This window comes from Condylostylus longicornis, unplaced genomic scaffold, assembly GCF_029603195.1.
Source record: "Condylostylus longicornis isolate FDR11 unplaced genomic scaffold, ASM2960319v2 ptg000022l, whole genome shotgun sequence".
NCBI classification, from domain to species: Eukaryota; Metazoa; Arthropoda; class Insecta; order Diptera; family Dolichopodidae; genus Condylostylus; species Condylostylus longicornis.
Window position 1 is genome coordinate 278810 of NW_026577991.1, and position 22040 is coordinate 300849.

Genomic DNA, 22040 nt, shown 5'->3' on the forward strand with positions numbered 1-22040 from the left:
AAATATTTTGCTTTGCGATAGTGTACATATACTATATTTATACTATTAACTACATACTATGTATTTACGTAATTTCTATGTAAATTTGTATATTTCACTGGATCGGATGTTTACCTAATTAGTAAATCAAGGATTCAGTGCATTTCGATTTGAAACATTATTCCCCTTGCTTTTATGTTGAAATATAAATAAGATTTTTGCATTTTATAAAAATAAATTATTAATACATAAATATATACAATATATTTTAGGCGTTAATAAAATCTTATGGCTGAAAAAACAATAATTCTATAGTTGGTATAAGTTAACCCGTATAAAATAATAATTAGCTTAAATAAAAATCAAACAAATAAAAAAATTAAAACAATGAAAGGAAAAGTTTTGGTACGTAATGTTCATGACTTGTTTTAACATTTAAATTCATATGAATAAAAAGAAAACAAACACGAAATTAGGAGTGTTTTAATGTAAAATACTTCTTTGTAATGTATTTTTGCATATTTATACCGTTCTAAAATAATTTAAATTAGTATACTTATGATGGGTATAATGTAAAAAAGGAAAAGGAAGGCTTTCAGGACATGAGTTTAATAATATGGTAACTGCAGAGGTTTTTTGTTTCTTTATTTTTATTCTTTATTTTTTTTTTTCATATATTTTTAATTGCATTTATACGCAAACACATACAATATGCATATATAAAGTAAAATTTTTATATTATAGTAAGATTTATATCGATTGATGCGCGCGCAATAAAAAAAATTTAAAAAAGGCTCTCTGCAGAGGCTTTTTTCCTTATAGAAAACAAAAACCTATAAACTTGATTTCTTTAGCATGCTATACACACAAAATTCAAATTATTTCCTTTTTTTCTTTGCTTTTTGAATTAAACATGATTTAACATTATAAATCTGTTTTTATTATATTCTGCAACCTCAAAAAACAAAAAAATTAAATAAAATCATTTTTGTATTTTACGTTGACAAAAATCTTTTAAATTAGGAGATTTTTCCTAAGAAAATAACAAAAGAAAATAGCATACTTTTTTTTTTAAATTTCAAATAAGAACTAATAATATACTTAAGTAGAGAAAAACTAAAATTTTGCATAAGTGTTTTTTATACATGAAAATATTATAATTTTTAAATCAACAAAAACATAATTTTAAGAAGTATGGAAAAAAGTGATAAAATATGAGTACCAGTTAAAAAAAAAAATTTAAAGATTCAATTAAACATAAAAATAAAGTTTGTTCCTAGTATTTAGAAAATTATTCCATTTATTATTCATTCGTATTAAAGGAAATATTTTTGGAAAAAATCAAAAAAGTTAAAAAATCGCGTGAAATATTTTTGGTTATGTAACTTTACTGCAAAAACGTAAAAAGCTATCTAAATTATTTATCTTCCACAGAAATTATTAATTTTATAATATTATACCAAAATAATAAAAAAAAAACATTTGATTGATTTAAAATTTTTTTCAACTTAATTTTAACGGAAGTATTAAAAAAATACCCACATTTATATACTACTTACCTATTTATGTAACGTACGAGATGATTATTTAAACTTTGACTTGGAATTTCTTTCTCTAATCATGTGCTTTTTTTAATGTTAATAATAATTAAAAAAAAAATTATTTTTGAATAAATACATATATATATGTATATATATATATAAAGAAGAAAACAAAAATTTTAATATTTCTTTTTTTTGTACAAGAAAACAAGAAGAAAGGCAAAAAAAAGAAATAAAAAATGGGTAAAAAGAAAAAAATTCCTGTTGAAGATTTAATAATTCCACCACAAGATCAAAGGATATGCGGTACAATATGTGTTTGTCAAATGACACTGGTTTTAAGTTCAGTGGCTTTAGTATATTTAACTGTAGCTATATATATGCCATCAACACGTGCATTTCAAAGTGGTATTGATGAAAATCCAGTCATGTGTACGACAACAAGAAACGCAAGACCAGATTCAGCCGATTGGTGTTCGTGTGGTGAATGGTGTTTAAGTAAAACGTCAGGTGGCGGTTGTAATCAAATTTATGTTAATTTAAGAAATAATGGTACAAATTTGACATTTCAAAATTGTACTAATTCAGCTAACAAAACATGTTATGGTATTGATCAAGATCGTGCAGACAAAGCTCGTTGTATTATGGATGAATGCAAAAATTTAACAGGAACATTTAATTGTACTGAAGGGCAATGTTTAAATATAACAGATGCATTTGAATGTATTTTTCACAATACTGGTGAATCATTAAAATGTTCTGGGAGACGTGGTAAAATAACGTGTATGGATATAAAGGGGTTATTTTCTTGTAATCGGGGGACATGTAAAAAAATTAGAACACCATATAACTGTGACCGAAGATGTGTAGATATACCAACACGCAATAAAAATGTAAGAGTAATTATGAAATGTTGTGTAGCAATATATGAATGACATATGTTTTTTATAACATGTATTTTATACAACAAATATATGCATATGTATATATTTTTTATATGTGTTCAAACTGCACTTTTCAAGTTATATACGAAATATTTTAACAAAAGGATCACTACTTACAAAACATAAAATTAAAAAGGTATAAATTTTTCTAGCACACCTCCTTCAACTTTATTACAGTCCACTCTATCCATTCTCGTTTTTCATTTAAAATTCCTCATATAATTACGTGAAAATTTTCAGATTATTTAAACTTGCAAGGTTCAGTGTGTTCACCCTGTAAGTTTATGGGCATTGCTCATAACGAATGTCAATAGCATTTACATTACATTACTATGAACATTTTGCTTTCAAACTAAAAGCATTACACTGCTGTGTGCAAAGACGTGATTTAAACCATTGTACAACACAAAACTACAAATATGTCATGCTCTTATGTACATATTTTAATCCAACCTATTATACATTTCATGCGTCTTTGTTTCAAGAACAAGGGCTAAATAATTTATAAAATTTATATTTTATGTCATTTTTCAAGTTATAAAATTTATTGAAAGTATTTGAATAAAATTCTAAAGGCCAGCAATTATAATGCAATCATAAAGTTTGTCTAACACAGAATTTATTTTTGGAAAACCTTTATTTTTTTTATTCTAAATATTGTTATCGATCAGAATTTTAAAATAAAGTGGATTTTGTAAGATTATATTAACAGTCTAAATTTACTATTACGTACGAGTACACATGGTATACTGTACATACGTATATACAGCTACACTTTTCAAAATTTCCTTTATTTATTTTTGAATTCATTTCATTGTTAATTGCATACACTAATTTTACAAAAGGCGAACTTTTCTGCATCACCATTACAACACATATAGAAGCACACATATACATATGTATATATATATTATATATATATACATAATATATGTATATATATAAATATATATAACATTTGGTAAATATTCCATATAAATGAGGCAACTTTGACCGTTCGTGGTTTCGAGCGTAAGAGGCAGTCGTGTCTTGGACCACTAAATAGTTTATATAGGACCAATGAATAGATTATAGTCATATATCTCTTGAAATATTTATCAATGTGATATGAAGGCCGAGAAAACGACTGTAAGTATACGACTGTAAACTATAAGTTTTTTACTTACACTTTTCATTTCCTGGGAAAGGCAATTTTTTTTTTTCAAATCACAAGTTTTGGATTTTGAAATAATGTTTTTCTTTTTCTTTTTCCTTACTCCTCTGGGGAACATAGGGCTTGCATATTCTTTATTCCATAGAATAATCTTTTCTTGACTAATTTATTTTGGCAAGAAATAGAATATTACATTTCTCGTTAAAATAAATTAGACAAAATTAATAATAATAAATTTATAAATTAGATAATATTATTATCCAATTATATATATTAGATCTCGTCTTTCTAGTTCTGACTTTACGTTCGGATCTTCTTGAACATTGTGGGATCGCTTCAAAGCCCATTATAGCGATTTTAGTGGCTGGTTTTCTTAAAGTGTATCCGATTCATCTTTACTTTCCTTTTCTTATTTGTCTACCTTCTATCTTCGTTGCTTATATATTTTAGCTAAAATATTCGAAATACAATAGAGCCGATTTTACACAGGACCGAAATATTCTTGGCTTGGTCGTGGGGGATAGCTGGGCTTCCTTATTTGCCACTAGGTTGTTATTTAGGTAAGTTAGTACCGCTGTATGCTGAGTTCGAAAGCCTGTCAAAGTTCTATCAGCCTTTCTCCGTTCTGTATGCCGTATATTCCCACAATTTGCTATGGTTATCCATATTCGCGTTCAGATCAGCCATTAGAATCACTATATCGGTCTTGTGAATTCCTAACAGTACTTTTTCTGCAAAAATTTACGTTTTTTATATATGTTATGCGTATACTTATATTGCCCAAATCACGTGAATATGATTTATTGAAATAAATTACTAACCCTGTAGGGAAGGTCATCTAACTGACCTTATTTTGACTCTTTACGGAATAATTACCAAACAACAAGTATCAAGCACTATATATAAATAAAACAAAATAAAATTACAGATTGTAATTTTGAGTGGCGATAAAGTTTATTTATCGCAATGTCAAAATGCTATAAATACAGAAACTCAAGAAGAAGTTTGGAATGAATCAGCTGACAATGTGGTTATGGTGTCATGTTTTTTAATAAAAAATACTTCGGATCAGGTTGAAGCAGTTGATTGCATTAATGGAACCGTATTGGATAAAAATATGTTACAAGATTTAACAAATTTTACATATTTAAATTATATGCATGTTGCAATGGGAATGTCAGTACCAGAAATTGCACCACCAGATTTAGATTTGACAATTTCAAATGAATCAAAACTTATGATAAATTTAGAAGGATGTGTAAATACATTAATGGATGAGTGTGCATTCTTTTTAAAAGAGTATGGACGTGATGGCGCAGATCATAATGCAAGAGCACGTTTCCCATGTTTTTATGCTCCATCAAATAAAAATATTGTTGTTGCACGTTTTGATTTAGATTTAACATATAAACAATTTTTAGTAGCTTCTGTAATACCATCTACATTATTTGTAGTCTCTTGTTTAGTATTATTATTATGTCAAAAAACTATATATGTTGGAGATGATGCTAAAATGAGATTTAAGGGATGTGCTGATACCGATACTATATTAGCATCAAAAAATGACATAGCAAACTCACAACGCGATGTGACCGATGCTGGTGGAGGAGATAACATAATGGCGCTTTGAGATCCGTCACGTAAGATTTTTGTCCTTTTTTTAATTTTAATAAGATTTATTTTATTAAGAGCTGCTGAATATACAGAAACAGAAACTTATTACAAATTGTAAGCATACATATTTAAAAAACAATTGTATTATAAATAAGTATATGCATTGGAACAATGAAAATTAAATAAAAAGAAAGAAACAGTTTTTTTTTAATTTATAGTTTCTTTTTTGTTTCTTGAATATGAATAAAAATTCGTAGAAATGAATAATACATATGTATATTTATTTAAGATGTAATAGTTTTAAACAGAAACTCATAGTTATTTATATATAAGAATATTGGGTGAGAAATTATGTATTGCAGTATAGTTAAAAAATAAAAGAAAAGTAATTAATCATTACATATATTACATCATTATATAACAGTGTGTATAGTATATCTAAATAGCGTATTATTTATATTATGTTATATATTGTAATAACGTATATACATATATGAATATAAGTATTTATGTAGAATTAATCTAATAATAACATGCTTTTGAGCCTATAAAGTAATATATAAATTTTCAGTAAAATCATTTTATCACTTTTTACAGCAAATTATTTATAGGACATTTTATAATGTACTCCAATGTTAATAACAGGTTTATAAAACCATATATAAATGTATATATGACAACTATATATAATTTTTTAAATTTATTATATTTTTTTTTACTTTAGAGGTTTAGAATTTTGTTAAACATTAATTTGAATAATACAGTAAATATTATTTTTTTTGTTTTTTAGATGCACACTTAGTTCAACCAAAAACATCTTAAAAATTCAAGTTTTTCAAATTTTCTCTATATTTTCAGGCATTCCTCTACTGCAAGAAGACAGTCCTATACACCAGCCTGGAGTTTTTTCATTACAATAAATTTTATTCTTAATTCATTAAAAAAATAAAACATAAAATTTAGTACCGCATAATACAAATAATTTTTAATAATATTTCTTTGCTAATTGCGAAATGATATAACACGAACATTTTTAACTAGTCTTCACATATTGCAATTAAAATAAAAGAGCTAAACAATAAAATTTAATAAAAAAAATGTGATTTGTTCTGAAATTTTAGTAAATTAATAAATTTTGAATTAAACAGCATCAATTTTTATCTTATATTATTAATAAATAATAAAACAAACAATTTTGTATAAAAAAGATTAAATTAATATTTTTAAAAGAGTTTCTTTTTTGGATTAAATTAAATTGGTACCATTTTTGTTGATTTTTCATTTAGTTTTCTTTTTTTATTTTGAGAAAAAATTTTCTTTTTTTGGTTTATGAGGACAATTCGATGATCAATTAGGGGAATGCGTGGTTAAACAAAATGTACAAGAACAAAAAAAAATCATTTAATTGAGACAAAATTAACTATAAATATTAAAATATGTGTAAAAAATAATAATGATCAATATAACAAAATAATAATAATCTGAAATGAACAATTAGAAACAAAAATCCATTAACCGATAAGAACATACAAAAAAAGAACAATTATCAAAGATTAACATATGATAAAAATGTGATAATTGATAAAAAGTGTAAAAATTTACATGAATGTGTGCAGAAATTTTTCATGCTTATAAATAGTCAATCATTAACAAAATAATTTACCATCAAATGAAAAACAAAATGTAATAAAGTATTTGTAAAATACATTTAATAATAAATCTAACAAATTTAGATTTAGGTTAAAATGAAATTAATTTAATAGAGCAAAATAAAATTCAACTGAATGTCAAATCAATTTTTAAATTGATATAGTGATAATTTCATTATACATAAAATAAATATACATAATTATATAAAAAATTTAACTTTAATTTTTTTTTCAAGTAAAAAATTCTAAAATAGACAAAATTTTACAAGTTTTAAATAAAAAAAAACCAAGTAAAATTTAGTTTATTATTTTATGTATGAAACAATAAGTTTTGTTTTTCAGTAATTAATATATCGCGTGTTTTATAGAAACTAATAACAAAAAGAAAAATATAACATTAAAATTATATAATATAATATCAAAAAATCGAAAATGAAAAGTCCAACCGGATCTGCTTCGATTTCTAATTCATCTCCTGGAGGTAGCCCTAGTATTACCGGAAGTAAAGTAAGCTTAAATAGTAATCGTTCCAAAACACACAGTATTGCTTCCGAAAATAAATCAGAAATTATTGAAACATTTGCTGAAAAAGCTAAATTCTATACATCACTTTGCATGGGTAATTAATTTAAACAAAATATTTTTTAGCTTATACAGAGTGTTTCGCATAAGATGACAAATAATTTCAAAGGCGATTCTTTGACTAATTTCCAGGAAAAAATTGTATGGGTGAGGGGGGAGCAGATATACTCGTTTTCGAGCTACAGTCCACTGAAAAATAAAGATACCATATTTTTCCTGAATATAAATAAATGGTATAAAGTTTCCTGCATATAAATAACTTTAGAACAATGCGAAACACCCTGAATAAAAAATTATATATATAATATGTATAATGTAAGTACAGTTCAAATAATATGTCGCACGTAAATTGTGACTCATATAATTATGTATACATGTGTTTTAAAATTATATTTTCATTTTTTTTTGTCTCAAAATATTTTACATATATGTATTATTCTTTTTTTTCTATTTGTAGGAACCACTGCAATTGTTTCAGTTTTTGCATTTTTATTTTTAATTCCTTTCGTGGTTGATCCAGCTATTTCTACCATTATCGCTGATTTTGACCCCATCCCAGTGACATGTGTTGTTACAGATCATATTTATGCCGAAGGAATTAGAAATTGTACATGGGCATCTTGTCGGGAAGGTTGCACAAATGCTCCCATAAAGTAAATGAAATTCAATAAAAAAAAATATGTGACAACATTGTGTTTTTTTTAGATGTCACCAACTATTAGTAAATTACACAAAAATACCTTTTGAAAAGTGGCAAGAACAACCTCAAGATTTAGATTTAATTTTATGGGATGTAAGCAACACAAAATTTTTAATTAACTCTGAAGGATGTGGTTATCCTCCGAGTGTTAATTGTAGTGTATTTGCAAAAAAATATGGGTATGATAAAACATGAAAGAAAAAGTTGATAAAATTCAAATCATATATATTTTCAGATATAATCATTTAGGTGAACCATTTCCATGTTTCTATAGTCGTGCTTATCCGGATTTAGTAATTGGAAGATATTCTTGGAATGATAATTTAACCCATTTGATTTTATCATTGATAATTCCAAATGTTTTATTTGCTATATCAATTGGGGTATTAAGTTATTGGTATTGTCCTTGTTGCGAGAAATGTAACAAATCGCGTCTTTATGAAGATAAATATCCGACAAAAGAAGAGTGAGTTGTTTAGTCATTAAAGTTTTATCTACATTATGCCTTTCGTGATAATTTGTTCATTTTATAACATTAATATATACTTACATACGTTATTAAAAAATTCGTTTATTTTTTTCAAATTAATAAAATGGTATTGCTCGTTCTGTATGAATTTAGTTTTAATATTTTAAGAATTTTAATGTTTTGTTTTTTGTTTGATTATTACTCTAGTTATATATGTACATATATGTACATATATATATAATATGATTACATATTTTATACTTATCAAAATGTTGATGGCATTATATTTGTATTTGATTTTTATTTTTATTTTTTTCTTAAAATTCATACCGTCAATCCATACATTACATAAAATAAAATAATCGTCAACAATCATTAAACAAATTCGCAGATATATTTCCAAAACAACTCAAAATTTTCTGAAATTATTGAATCTGTACCAATTCAAATACAATATTAAACATACATACATTTATAGACTAAACTCAAAACATAAATCTAGAAATTTGAAGCATGAAAAATTGAGGATCTGTTATGAATCTTATTGTAATTAAAAAAGTAGTCAAAAATCAAAAATTGAAGTATGTTGAAAATAACCACATGTAGTATTCCAATATTTGATACATAAGCATTCTTCGTTTTATTGCCTTTCGACAATACAGCTTAAAATATTTTGAATATACAAACACTAATTTTATTTCTAATATTTCATACAAATATTCTACATGATGTAATACGAGTAAAAATAAAAAATCAAAAAAAAATTTTTAGAATTTTATTTAATGGGTAATACTGAGTTTGTAGTTAACTATAATATAAATATGACCAACAAATTGAAAAATTGCCGTATACATACATGCGTATATAAAAGTTTGATAAATACCTGTTTTTGAATCAATGCTTGACATACAATATTATCTTGTTGATAATATTGTATATTAACTCTTCGTTTATAGTTATTTTAACAGCTTATCCACTATTTTTTATTGTAAAAAAATTTTTAAGTTACCAATTTTTATTGTAATTTTTATTCAATTAAAATACTCTTTTCTTTCTGTTCCTATTGAGAGAAATTTATATAATATTATTTTTAGATTCTTACAAATACTAAAACTAAATAGAAATACTTTAAGTTTCTTAATGTTTTTACAACTATGAATTTCGTAAAAAATTTTAACAAAAATTCATTTTGTAAAATTAAACTAATTTCTTTTACACAATAAATATCTCGTAAAATATATGGAAAATTACTTTAGTTTTGGTTTCTTATGTAATAAAGAAAAAATGTTAATTTAAGAAAATGGAAAAGAAATTTTAGGTATATTTAGGTATATTCCTCCTTAAATTTTAATTCTTTTTTGAAAAGTTATTTTATAATAATTGAAGGTATATAGTACACATTTTTCATTTATGATTTGAAATAAAATTGCATTCCTCAAAATGAATTTTAAACTGTTTCCATAATGTACAATTTTGTTAGGGTAAATTTATTATATCCAATATTTGATATCATTATACAAAAATTATATTCCTTCTACGTTCATTAATGAAATATTTGTTAGATACGTAACACATAAAATTGACTTAGCTTCCAACTTACGTGTATGTAAATAAATTGTTATATTTATATGCTTAATAAGTAGGTAATTGGTTAACTCCGATTTCTTTCAAAGACATAATTGTAAGATTCTAAGTTTCTAGTTTTTAAAAATTAAAAAAAAAATTTATATATATATATATATATGATCATATGTGTGTACATATATTTAAATATAAATAAAAGATTGAGCTTAAAAGTTTCTAAAATACTTACAAAAATATAATAATTGTTAGAATAGAAATTTTTAAATACATTTTAAATTATATATACACTCAACCTTTTTAACAGAATTTATACAAACAAATTCAAAGGTTTTAATGTTACATACATATACGTTTATTATTTTTTTAAAAGAAAAAGTTTGCATGCCTATTTATGTATATGTTTGGTAGTAAAGCACAAAATGCAATATTCCTTAATTATTAATGTATTTTTATCTTGTATAATGTTTTTGCACTAATAAATTGTAACAAAATTTTTCCTAAGTTTTTTTTTGATTAAAAGTATACATGTGTATTTTTGAATATAGAATAAAGTTTATTTGCAGCATAACGTTATTTGATATCTCCTTTTTTATTATTATATGAAATAACTAAAAATTTATCTTCCCTAAGCAATTTTATTTTAATTCAAATGAACTGTATTTGGAGTGTTTTGTATAAATAAAAATATTCAAGGATTAATATTATTATTACGAGTATTAACTTTATTTCATATATTTCATATATGATTGTATTGAATAAATAATTTACCGTATAGGTATTTTTTTAAATAAAATAACAAGAGTATAATAATAGAAGAAATATTTAAATGTTCACAAAAGAAAGAAGGTAGAAAAATAACATGATAATTGTCAATTTTTTTTTTTAATTTATAATGTTTAAACTTTGATAACATGTGCATTTAAAAATAAGTTTTATTTTCTATAACAATAAGTAAGTTTCTCATCTAACACTTTTTCAATTAAATCAATTTCTAACATACTAAGCATCTGTTAAAATATTTTATAAATTAAAGCTCAATTAAGACAATTATATTAATTTTTTTCAGAGATTCTGTAAAATATTAACAGTATGTAGCTAACTATATTGCAGTGCTTTATAAAAATTTTGTGCCCAATACAAAACTATATACATAATAGAAAACAGCAACCAATTCTTATGGGCTAAGTACCAGTAGTTTAAAAAAACAAAAAAAAAAGTTGGTTTAATGAAACATAAAACGTATAATATATAAACACGCAACTAAATCCCGCTAATTTCAAATTTAAAAAAAAATTGTGCTTGTTTTATTAATTTCTGTAAACGTACTTATTAAAATTAAAATTCATGTTGAAATAATGTATAACTAAATTAAATGGCTGTTCGCACGAACAACGCCAAAACTCCAAAGGAAGGGAGCATAAGAATTTTAAAAAACTCAGCTTACTCTTTCAATAATAATCAATTACCAATAACTTTTACTATTGCAGTAACATAAAATTTGTAATGATTCTTACCCAATTACAGTTAAAATACATTAATTGCTACTTGTTATATATAGATAAATTCGTATTTTACAAATGAAAAAGGTTTATGTTTGAGTTATATATGTATAATTCTCAAAAATTTAAATTATTTTTGAATCTATATTGTAAAGTAATTTGATTTCAGTATTTCCAGGTTTTTAAAAAATCTCTTATTTGAAATTTTAAGCCGTAGATGCAAAAAACACTTTGATTGAATTAATTTAGACCAACTTCAAGTTCTGTGTTTAGAAGCTTAAAATATAAGATTTCATTGCATTACTTATGTTTTGATTTAAGCAAACGTAAAATGATTCATAATTGATTACTATTGAATTAATGAGAAAAACTGAAACTAAATTAATCTGATACGAATGTGATTTTTATGTATTATGTTTTTAAATGTGCATATAATGTTGTGTTACACTGTGATATATAATGTATATGAGTATTTTTATTGCAACAACACATGTGTTTATAAAATAGTTTTATATCAATTTGGTTCTGAAATTAAAATTAAGCACGTGTTTTTTTTTTAAATTGTATTATTTAAAATTTCCTATATAAGTTAAACAGCAGCTTAAAAAATAGATTAAATGTTTACCATATTAAAGTATCTTTAATATTCATTTTGGAATTTAAAAAACTAATTTATATATGTATATTGCAAGACAAATAAATAAATATGCAATAATACAACTGACAAAATCAATTCTTATTTATTCTTAACAAAATTGTTTATATTGTTTATTGAAAACTTCAAAAGTTCAAAATTCAATTTATGCAAAATTCTTAATACTTTATTACACAAAAAATTGCAATATATAACTTTTATCCCAATAAATTATTTTAGCTCTTCAAACTAACATTTAACATAAATTCATGTTCATTACCAATCAACATTGCATCAAAAGAGTTATAGAAATATTTTTATTTAATGTCGGATGAAATAAAAGAAATTAATGTGTTATTTACTAAACGTCAAATAACCGCAACATGTTCATTAAATTTCCTTACATGCAATGTTTAAAGCGGAGACGATCTGTTGTGATTAAAGTTGAATCAATTAAAAATATACTCAACATATAAGTTTATGAAATTTCAAACTTTTCTTTACTGAGTAATTTAAAAGAGTTTCTTTACAAAATTTAGAAAAGGTATGATTACGTTTTTTAAGCTGTTTTTCGTCTTACCTACATACATATACTATAGTAAATTTAATTACAATACCATATACAATACACTTTTTTCGTTTCTTTTATAATACGTAAAAATATTTATATACACACACATTCAAAAATTATGTACTTTATACAATATGTTACATGAGTAAATTTATTAAATAATTAAGTAATAAATTTGTATCATACGTTTTTATTGAACTTATTAAACTGCAAATATATATTAAAATATATTAAATTTTCTTCAAAAAAGCCTATAAAAATTTCAATCAAAATTATTTTTCAGTAATTTTATACATATTTAAAATAATGTAAAAAAGTTGTATTTAATTTAAATTTTGCCTGTGAACAAAACTAAAACCGTATTTAGTGTAATTTTTTTAAATATTTTATAACATATTTGCCATAATCACTATATTTGTAATTTATACCATATAGTAGTTTCATATATACACAAATAATTAATTATTATTATATCAATATAACTATTCTTTGTCCCTTACAAAACAAAATTATGCAATTTTAGACCTCATCATTATTTTATTTCATGTTTTAAATACATATTAACTATATAACGCGCTATACATATACAGTTTGTAATATAATAATACATATAAATAGTGATATCATATTTCATTTTAAAAAAAAAGTAAGCATGATAATTTCTTTGATAGTTTGATGACATAAAATAATATTTTATTAGTATTGAAGATGTCTATGATTTAAAAGTCTAAAATTGTTTGCTTTAATTTTAACATTTTTAAAATACATACTTATAAAAATTACAAGAATACATAAGGAAGTAAGATTCGTTATAATATTTAGAATTTACAAAAAAAATCTTTATGATTACTATATAGCTACTTTCGTTAAAGTGTCCTTTTAAACATTTATATTTTAAATATTTTTTCAATTTCCAAATATTTACATACATACGTATGTATGTTTACTAAATATTGTTTTTGTCTCAATCGCAATTTCTTTCAAGATCCTTTTTTTTTATTATTAAAATTGCATTAATATAACCAGCATATACATATAAACAAATCGAAAATTGCATGATTTTCGTTTGCTTGTGTCAAGTTTTTCGTATAAACAAGTTCAGCCATAAGCACAAATTTAGTTTCTGAGCAAAGTTTCTTGTATGTAGCATGTACCAAATTTCAAAGAGATGTGCAAATGACATTTCAGAAAGATAATTGATGATTTGATTAAGCTATTTATATATGTACATAAAAAATGTACGTATAATTTATAAACTTTTTAAGAAAATCAAATTCAAAAAAGATAAATTGTAATAATCAAATTTATTAAATTTAACTTTAAATTATTCGAAATATGTACATATGTATTGTACTTTTATGTTGTCAATTTTATCACTATATACATAACGCAGTGATATTGGTCACTATTTATGTTGTCAATGTAAGTTAATTGAAAACTTATAAAGCAATTTTTATTTATCATTGGAAGGACTATGATTATCAAAAAGGATTTTGGAAGAAATACTCCAGTAAAATAGTTCTCGTAAAAACAGAATGCTCATATAAATATACAAATTTTTTTTAAATTTATAATTTTTTATAAAAATTACCAAAAAAATAAATCAATAATTACCAAGTTTGCAAAACAAAAATAAAACATAATTTTAATACGAGTCTTATTTCAAGAGGTTTTCTTTTATGAATTTTAAAGTATGAAAATATATTGACATATGTTATCATCCCTAAACTCTCACATTTTTAGAAAACTTTTGTGCCGCAGTGATGACGAAGATGAACTGGAATACTAAAAATTTTTCTTCTATTGTGTATAGTATAGTTTTTTATTTAGTTAAAAATATAAACATCAAAACTAAAATATATAGGATATATAAAAATTTAGATTTAAAATAATATTTTTTAATGTATATCTTTTTTCTATTTTTGGTTTTCATTATCTGATTACATTAATATTTTTGTTTTATTTCTAATATAATAAAATAATGTAGCTACAATAAATATTCGACTACAAGCCTTATGTTGTGTATTAAAAATTATTATATATACAATATTATAAACTATTTGTAGAAAAACCTTACATTTAAAATATTCAGTGTAGGTACAAAAATATAATAGTGAGAGCATAGTTCTATAATAACAATCACCAATCTATTTGATATGATTTATTAAAGGATATTTCAATAAGTGTAATTGGGAAATCTGCTAAATTCAAAGTATTAATTAATTCAAACAAGCAACTTTACAATGTTGAACATTGTTTTTTTATATTTGTAGTTCAATTGAGTATCGAACCTTAGCATATTAATTTTAAACAATTTACCTATACTATATATTTACCATGTTTTAATAAGAGAAACATTAAAACAGTTTCAAAATTTTAAATTTTTTAAAATTGTGTTGACTTTAACATATTACTTTCTTATAATAGAACTTTCTTATAACAATTGCTCGTATGTTATTCTATTCGAGCTTCAGCTGAAACAACTATTCTATTTAAATAAATTAAAAATTTAGTGTATGTTAAGTCTGTAGTTTATTAAAACCAACGCTTATTACAAAAATCTAAAAGACAAATTTTTAGCAAAAAAAAAGAAAAAAAAAGCTTTTTTGCTGTTAAAATTTTGCTTTCAATTTATTTACTAGTTAATTTTGAAAACTTTTCAGTAAAATTTTTACAAAAGGCTCGATTTTCCACGTTCTTTGCTTTCTTTTTACAGTGAAAATCTATACTTATCATTTTCGAATGTGATGCAAATTCCAGAGATTTTATAATACCTTTTTGAATTAGGATACCATGTATATGTGTAAAGCTCTACATTCAATTTGTATAGATGAAGTTATGCAACTGCATCTGATATTATCGATTACACTTTATATTTATGGTTTCACTAGAATTTCGGGGTCAGGGAGGTTTGACATTTTATTTTAAATACATATATAATTTCATACAAATACCTTGAACTTCACAAACAAAAATTCAATTAAAATTAAATATATTGTGTATTTTTATGTGTAGAAACACCAATTTATATCGCATAAAATCATATTTGAAGTAAATTTTTAACTCTTACTTAATAGGATCATTTGTATATATACATACATGTATGTGCAAATATATTGTAATATAAACAATAATACAAATGATATGTAAAGTAGCTTTAAATTCAAGAGAATGTTCATTAAAAAATTCATACACAAAAATTTTCAAATACGAAACTAAATAAAAAAAATTCTTTCTACACTTCTTTGATACAAAATCATTTCTGTATACTTATTAGGTACTATGCACACAATTATATAAAAAAAATTGAAATTGTTATACTAGTACTAAAAAATACTTAAAAATACTTTTTAATGTAAATAGACGAGAATAATACATTTCGAGTGGTTTTTAACATACATTTTATGGAAGCCTATTTTTTTCATAGAGCCGAAGAACAAATCATGTCAATGTACACTCTGTACAAAAAAACATAAGTAGTTAAAGTTACTATTTAACATTATGTTTGACTTTTTTTAATTATGTTCACGTTTATATAGAGTGAGTGTAAAAATATAAAATTACGTAAATTATTAATCAATCTTTAACGAAATCACGTTGTTAATTAGTTCTAACATAATATTGGCTACTACATTTTTTCCCCCAAAAACACTAAGGCATACATATAATTATGTTTAGAATATAATATTGATCCTTCATAATTAAGAATTTTTGTAGTATTTATTTTATTTTTGGTATATTTGAATTGTCTTTGAATAGTGTTAAAGTTAGTTTGGGTCATTATATTTGTAATTTTTATAAATTCATAATAGAAAGTGTTATTAAGTTAAGAATTCCGCTCTATGTTCAAAATTTCAAATAACGCGTCAAGCATATGTAAATAATAAAATATTTAGAATAAATACATAATTCTTTGTTCAATTGTTAAAATAAATCATTTCCCAATTAAACTTATTAGAAAATATTTTTAATCAATCTAGGTTTCCAATAACCTGTTCAATCAAGCAAATTGAATTCAACCTATTAAATTGTTAATTTAAATATAGTAATACCATATTTATTTACGTATGTATGTAGATTATAAATAAAACTGATTTTAATAGGCAAAGAAAAAAATACTATTTGAAAAAATAGTATTTTTTTCTTTCGTTTTTAATTTTTGTTTTATTTATATACATATATAAAATTATTGTTTTCAATTTGATTTAAATTCAAATGAGGTCTGTTCGTCCTTTTTTCGAAGGGTACACAAATGTGTATCAAACTATTATTTGTTTTTATTTTAAACGCAACATTTTTTTTGCACTGAAGTTATCCTTAAATTTTTTGGTTCTTAATCTTTTAAGTCTTTCTATAAAAGTTTTTGTTTTAGTTCTATAAAAGTTTTTGTTTTAGTTTTTTACAAATTGAAGTTAAGTTATAGCGTTTCAGTAAAGAATAATTTGTAACTTTTAAAACAAGAAAGTGCTAGATATCAATTTTTTTTTTTATTTTATTAAATAAAAATATAATAAAAACAAAAAATGTGATAGTAGAACTTAGTCTTAATCAAGCTACCTAGAAGCTGTGTAAAATCTAAATACATAAATATTGAAAATTCTGTTGAAAAGTAGTCATAGAGTAAACAGTGAAAATACAATTTAAAAAAATTAAAACGAAAATAAAAAAAAAGCAAAGCTATTATATATTTAATCAATATAAAATATAAATTTTAATATTGAAAGAAACGAAATATAAAATGCTTTATATAAATTTCGTTAAGCAAAATTATAATAATCTATACCGCATGACACACAAAATATTTGTTACAATATTATACGAGATGCTAAAAAGCCATTTTGTTTGCAAATTAATAGATCAATACCAAAAAAAAGATAAAAAATGTATATTAATATATTAATAAAAACAGAGAAATTAAAAAATTAGTAATTCGACATACATACTAAAAAAATACTAGTAGTTTTAAATACAAAAGAAAAATAAAAAAATTTTTATGCTTTTCATACAAATTATTTTGCGTAATTTTAATACATGTATAAAGTTTAAAATATTATTAAAAAAAAATAAAAACCAGATAGGCAGATACAAAATTAAAAAACATACTTTTTTTCCAATGTAAAATTTTTAAAAATTTATCGAAAAATAAAACTTGATATAAATAGTAAAAAGACTTGAAACGTCGAACACTTCTATAAAGCCTCTAGTTTTTTATTTTATACAATAATATAATATGAACATTTTGTACACAAAAGTTTTTTTTGTTTATAATTTTTGAACTTTTCAAAAATCATCTACGCATGCATTATATACAAATAGAATTAGAAAAAGGAATATAAACTAATATTCGCAGCAACACAACAAAAATTGAAAAAATTTCTAAAAACATACATTGCAATGATACTTATAAAAGCATCATTTATATACATAGTAAAACTTAAAAACTCATCTATTAAATTGAAATGAAAATGAAATGTTTTGAATAAAACTCTTAAACTCCCACTATAATAAAATACTTTGAATCAAAATTATAGATTGAAAGTTATTTGCGATGGTATTTCACTTTAACCAGTAAATATATGTATGTAAAATTGTTGCAAGTGGTCAGGGTTGCAAACTTTTGGTAAATATGGTGTTTTTTAAATTAATAATTTAAAAGTTTGAACAACGAAAGTGGAAGATTGTCTAATTTTTATACATTTTGTACACATTGTTAAATATTTATAGCTTAATATTATGCTTTTTGAATTTTTTTATGGATAAAGTTAAAAAGAACATAAAAATAATAAAAAATAATATTTTTATAATTTTGAAAGGGCGAGCCAACTACACATGTCATAAAATTAAATAAGTCAAAAAGTTTACCGCTCTGACCACACGGAGTTATTTTTAAAATTTTTGAAATAATAAAATTAAATTAAAAACTATTTTTTTTGTAAGTTATAACTTTTCTTTGAGTTAAATTTTAATGATTATAAAATGTATTGATACGCATATTCGTACTATAATTGATATATGTAATCATAATGTAATACATAAAATAATATCATAAATGCGTCAATATTATTGGACTAAAAATATCGAATAAATTAAATTTACTCAATTATAAACGTATAATTTTAATAATCTAAATTCTTTACATTCAATTACTGTGCATTGAGGATTCATTCCGTTAATATAATTCAAACTTACATTTTGTAGAGTTAACTTTTATCTTCCCGATAAAAAGTAATTTTCTTAAAAATCAAAATAATTTTTATTATAATACATGCATATATCATTTAAAATTAAGTTTTAGCAAAAAAAAATTAGTTTGAAAATTATCTGTTATACGAATTCATATGAATTCATGTTTTGAAGAAAATTTAATTCTAAACAAATGCAATGCATATTTCATATGTATACAACACTGAAGAATTTTCAGTGCAATATAAAACTATATTTCAGCATATATATTTATCTATCAAACAAAAACGTTTAATGTAATATAAAACGTTTAATTATATAAAATAATATAAATTTAATTAAAATATTACAAATTTTTGCAATCATGGCGTTTTTTAATCATGTAAGACAATTATGTGTATTAATATGCATTACATGTCTGTATGTACATGTACATCTTTAAAAAAATTATATAATAAGTAGGTACATTATAAAGTAAGTATAGCTTAAAACCAAATGTTTTATAACCATTTTTTGAAAAGCCAAATATTTGTATTATTTTTTGAATCTATGTATAAAGTTTTTTTTATTGCATACTAATTAGCTTGCCATAAGCTCAATTGTGTTATTATAACATCAAAAAGTTATTAAAAATTTGTTTTACAAATTATTTGCATTATATGATAAATTGAATAATTAATGAATTGACTTTTATTATGCAATTATATTAATATTTGTTTAATACTTATTAAAAATATACTTAATCTACTTTCAATTTAATACAAAAGTACACATGCATATTTGTATAATATTAACTAAACTTTATTAAAAGACGGTAGGCATATTATTATATCTCAATTAATATATGTACATATAAATGAGTATTAATTTATAAACATACATATGTGTATATATTAACAAATATGAAAAAAAATTTAAAAAAACATAAAAATATTAAATTTTTTCAAAAAAAAAATAGAACAATCCATTCAAATACAGTATGTATATTATTATTATTACAATCCTTAAAGTATTTTTAGAAACAATTAAAAACAAAATTATGTTAATGTCCTCTAGGAAAATTATACTAAAAATAAATAATACTTGAAACGCAATAAAAAATTTAAGATATTAAAAAAAGGAGTGTTTATTATTTTTCAAACTAACTTTTGTTAGATGACACATGTTATTAAATTTGACATGACATCTTTTAAAACCTAACAATTAAAAAATTTTAGTTCTTGGCCATAAGCTAAAACTGTCTAAAGTATTCTGTATAAATAAACCATACCCATCTCAATTGAATTGTTATTGGTAAAGGTACTAGGGCTTAAACTTTTTAATCGATTGAATGCGACTATAGTAAAAATACTCGTAATTAACAAAGAAGGTTAAACTTTCGGAACACCTGAAGCACCTACATTACCTACGTACTACTTACTACGTAAGACGCATAGCACTCAACGGAGAGACAACTTTAAATTTCGCCTCAAATACAATTATTTTTTAAAAACAAACTCCTAAACTAAATCAGATTGGAAGATGACTCACACACCAAAATAAAAATCAGTTGATGTGGTCCTAAAATTAGAGAAAACTGCAATGTTACATCACCTAGAAAATTAACGTTTTTTAAAATGAAAAGTTAAATATTGTTCTTGGCTACTCACGTGGACCAAGACGTGTGCTATGGTATATAGTAGTGCACATAGCTTCGAGTTACCCTTTATATGTACAAATGCACGTACTGTGTTTTATATGTATGTGTTAATCCACTTCTAGCAATGAATCATATACGCATAAATATTATATATATATATATTCATATGTGTGCGTTATGGATATGTAGTTCACATATCTTTTATATACTATTATATTTATAATATATAAAAATATATGTATACATAATAATATACATATATTCATACATAAATAATATGGGTGAGGTATAAACAAAACACAAGTGCGGATCATAAGAGGATAAAATTGTTTGCATTCCATTTACACTATTCTGACAGGATTAATACTTTATTATTATATTCTACTACATATGTATTATATTCTACTACGTTTTCGTTATTTAAAATTCAATACGTACTATTTCTCATTTAGTACATTTTAATAAATTTTAAAAAAGATTTTATTTAGTTATAAAACTACAAAATAATTACATACATTTATAGGTAATATTTTTTGTTAATTTTTGCATTTATAGATAATTTTTTTTAATTCGTTTTGTTAAGTTTTTATATAATTTTTTTTATATAAAAATGAAGCATTACAAATTTTGTTTTGAATTTACTACAATTTTTGCCAAATAGTACATTTTTTTTACAATTATGGTATGCAAATTTCAAAATGTAGTTTTAACCCTGATAGCGTATAGTAATTTTTTTTCATATAGCTTTTTTTTTATTGTTCAAATGTCACAATAGCTCCAAAAACACAAAATCCATCTGTTGTAGGTTAGAAATACTATTTCCACTTAGCGGAAAAAAATTAAGCACTACGCATATCATCTACACATTTGTTCGAGATAGTGTGGTTGTGTTCAGTTTTGTCTAAACTTGAGCAATTTGCACACGTAAATGGAAGATAGATATTGACTATTATTCAAGGGACTTTTAGAAATATTAGTTCGAAATTGATCTATTTTTAAGATAAAATTGCGGTAACACTAATTACTGTTATTTTTTTTTTTTGCGTTTTCCTACATAAAGTTCATTAGGCATTGCAAAAAATTCGGCATTTATTATATTTGATTGATCATTATAGTTTTGGTATTTGTAGATTTCTTTTAATTAAAAAAAAAATTTGTTTTCTTCGAAATATAAATTTAGTTTTTGGGAATTTAGAAGTCACTTTTGCAATTAATGCTGCTATATATACATATGTATGTTAATTTATGTAGTATAAGCCACATCACACCTTATCTAATGTTTTAATCTTTAAATAAATT

General features: G+C 22.9%; 2 protein-coding genes across 3 annotated transcripts; both read left to right on the plus strand.

Annotated features, from left to right (window-relative positions):
• The first annotated feature begins 1348 nt into the window (after positions 1–1348).
• On the plus strand, positions 1349–6225 carry LOC129606714 (uncharacterized). Its single transcript, XM_055517200.1, has 3 exons — positions 1349–2413; positions 4546–5257; positions 6090–6225. Exons 1-2 carry the CDS (start codon positions 1760–1762, stop codon positions 5245–5247), a joined length of 1356 nt encoding a protein of 451 aa, XP_055373175.1. The 5' UTR covers positions 1349–1759; the 3' UTR covers positions 5248–5257; positions 6090–6225.
• Positions 6226–7304: 1079 nt separating this feature from the next.
• Positions 7305–20188, plus strand: LOC129606715 (protein tipE). Of its 2 annotated transcripts, none has more exons than XM_055517201.1 (5): positions 7305–7499; positions 7920–8115; positions 8168–8341; positions 8398–8628; positions 14663–20188. In XM_055517201.1, the coding sequence occupies exons 1-5, from the start codon at positions 7313–7315 to the stop codon at positions 14706–14708; spliced, it is 834 nt and encodes a 277-aa protein (XP_055373176.1). In that variant the 5' UTR covers positions 7305–7312; the 3' UTR covers positions 14709–20188. The 2 variants fall into 2 exon arrangements, with proteins under 2 accessions (XP_055373176.1, XP_055373177.1); XM_055517202.1 differs by lacking the exon at positions 14663–20188 and adding an exon at positions 11282–12062.
• Positions 20189–22040: the final 1852 nt, after the last annotated feature.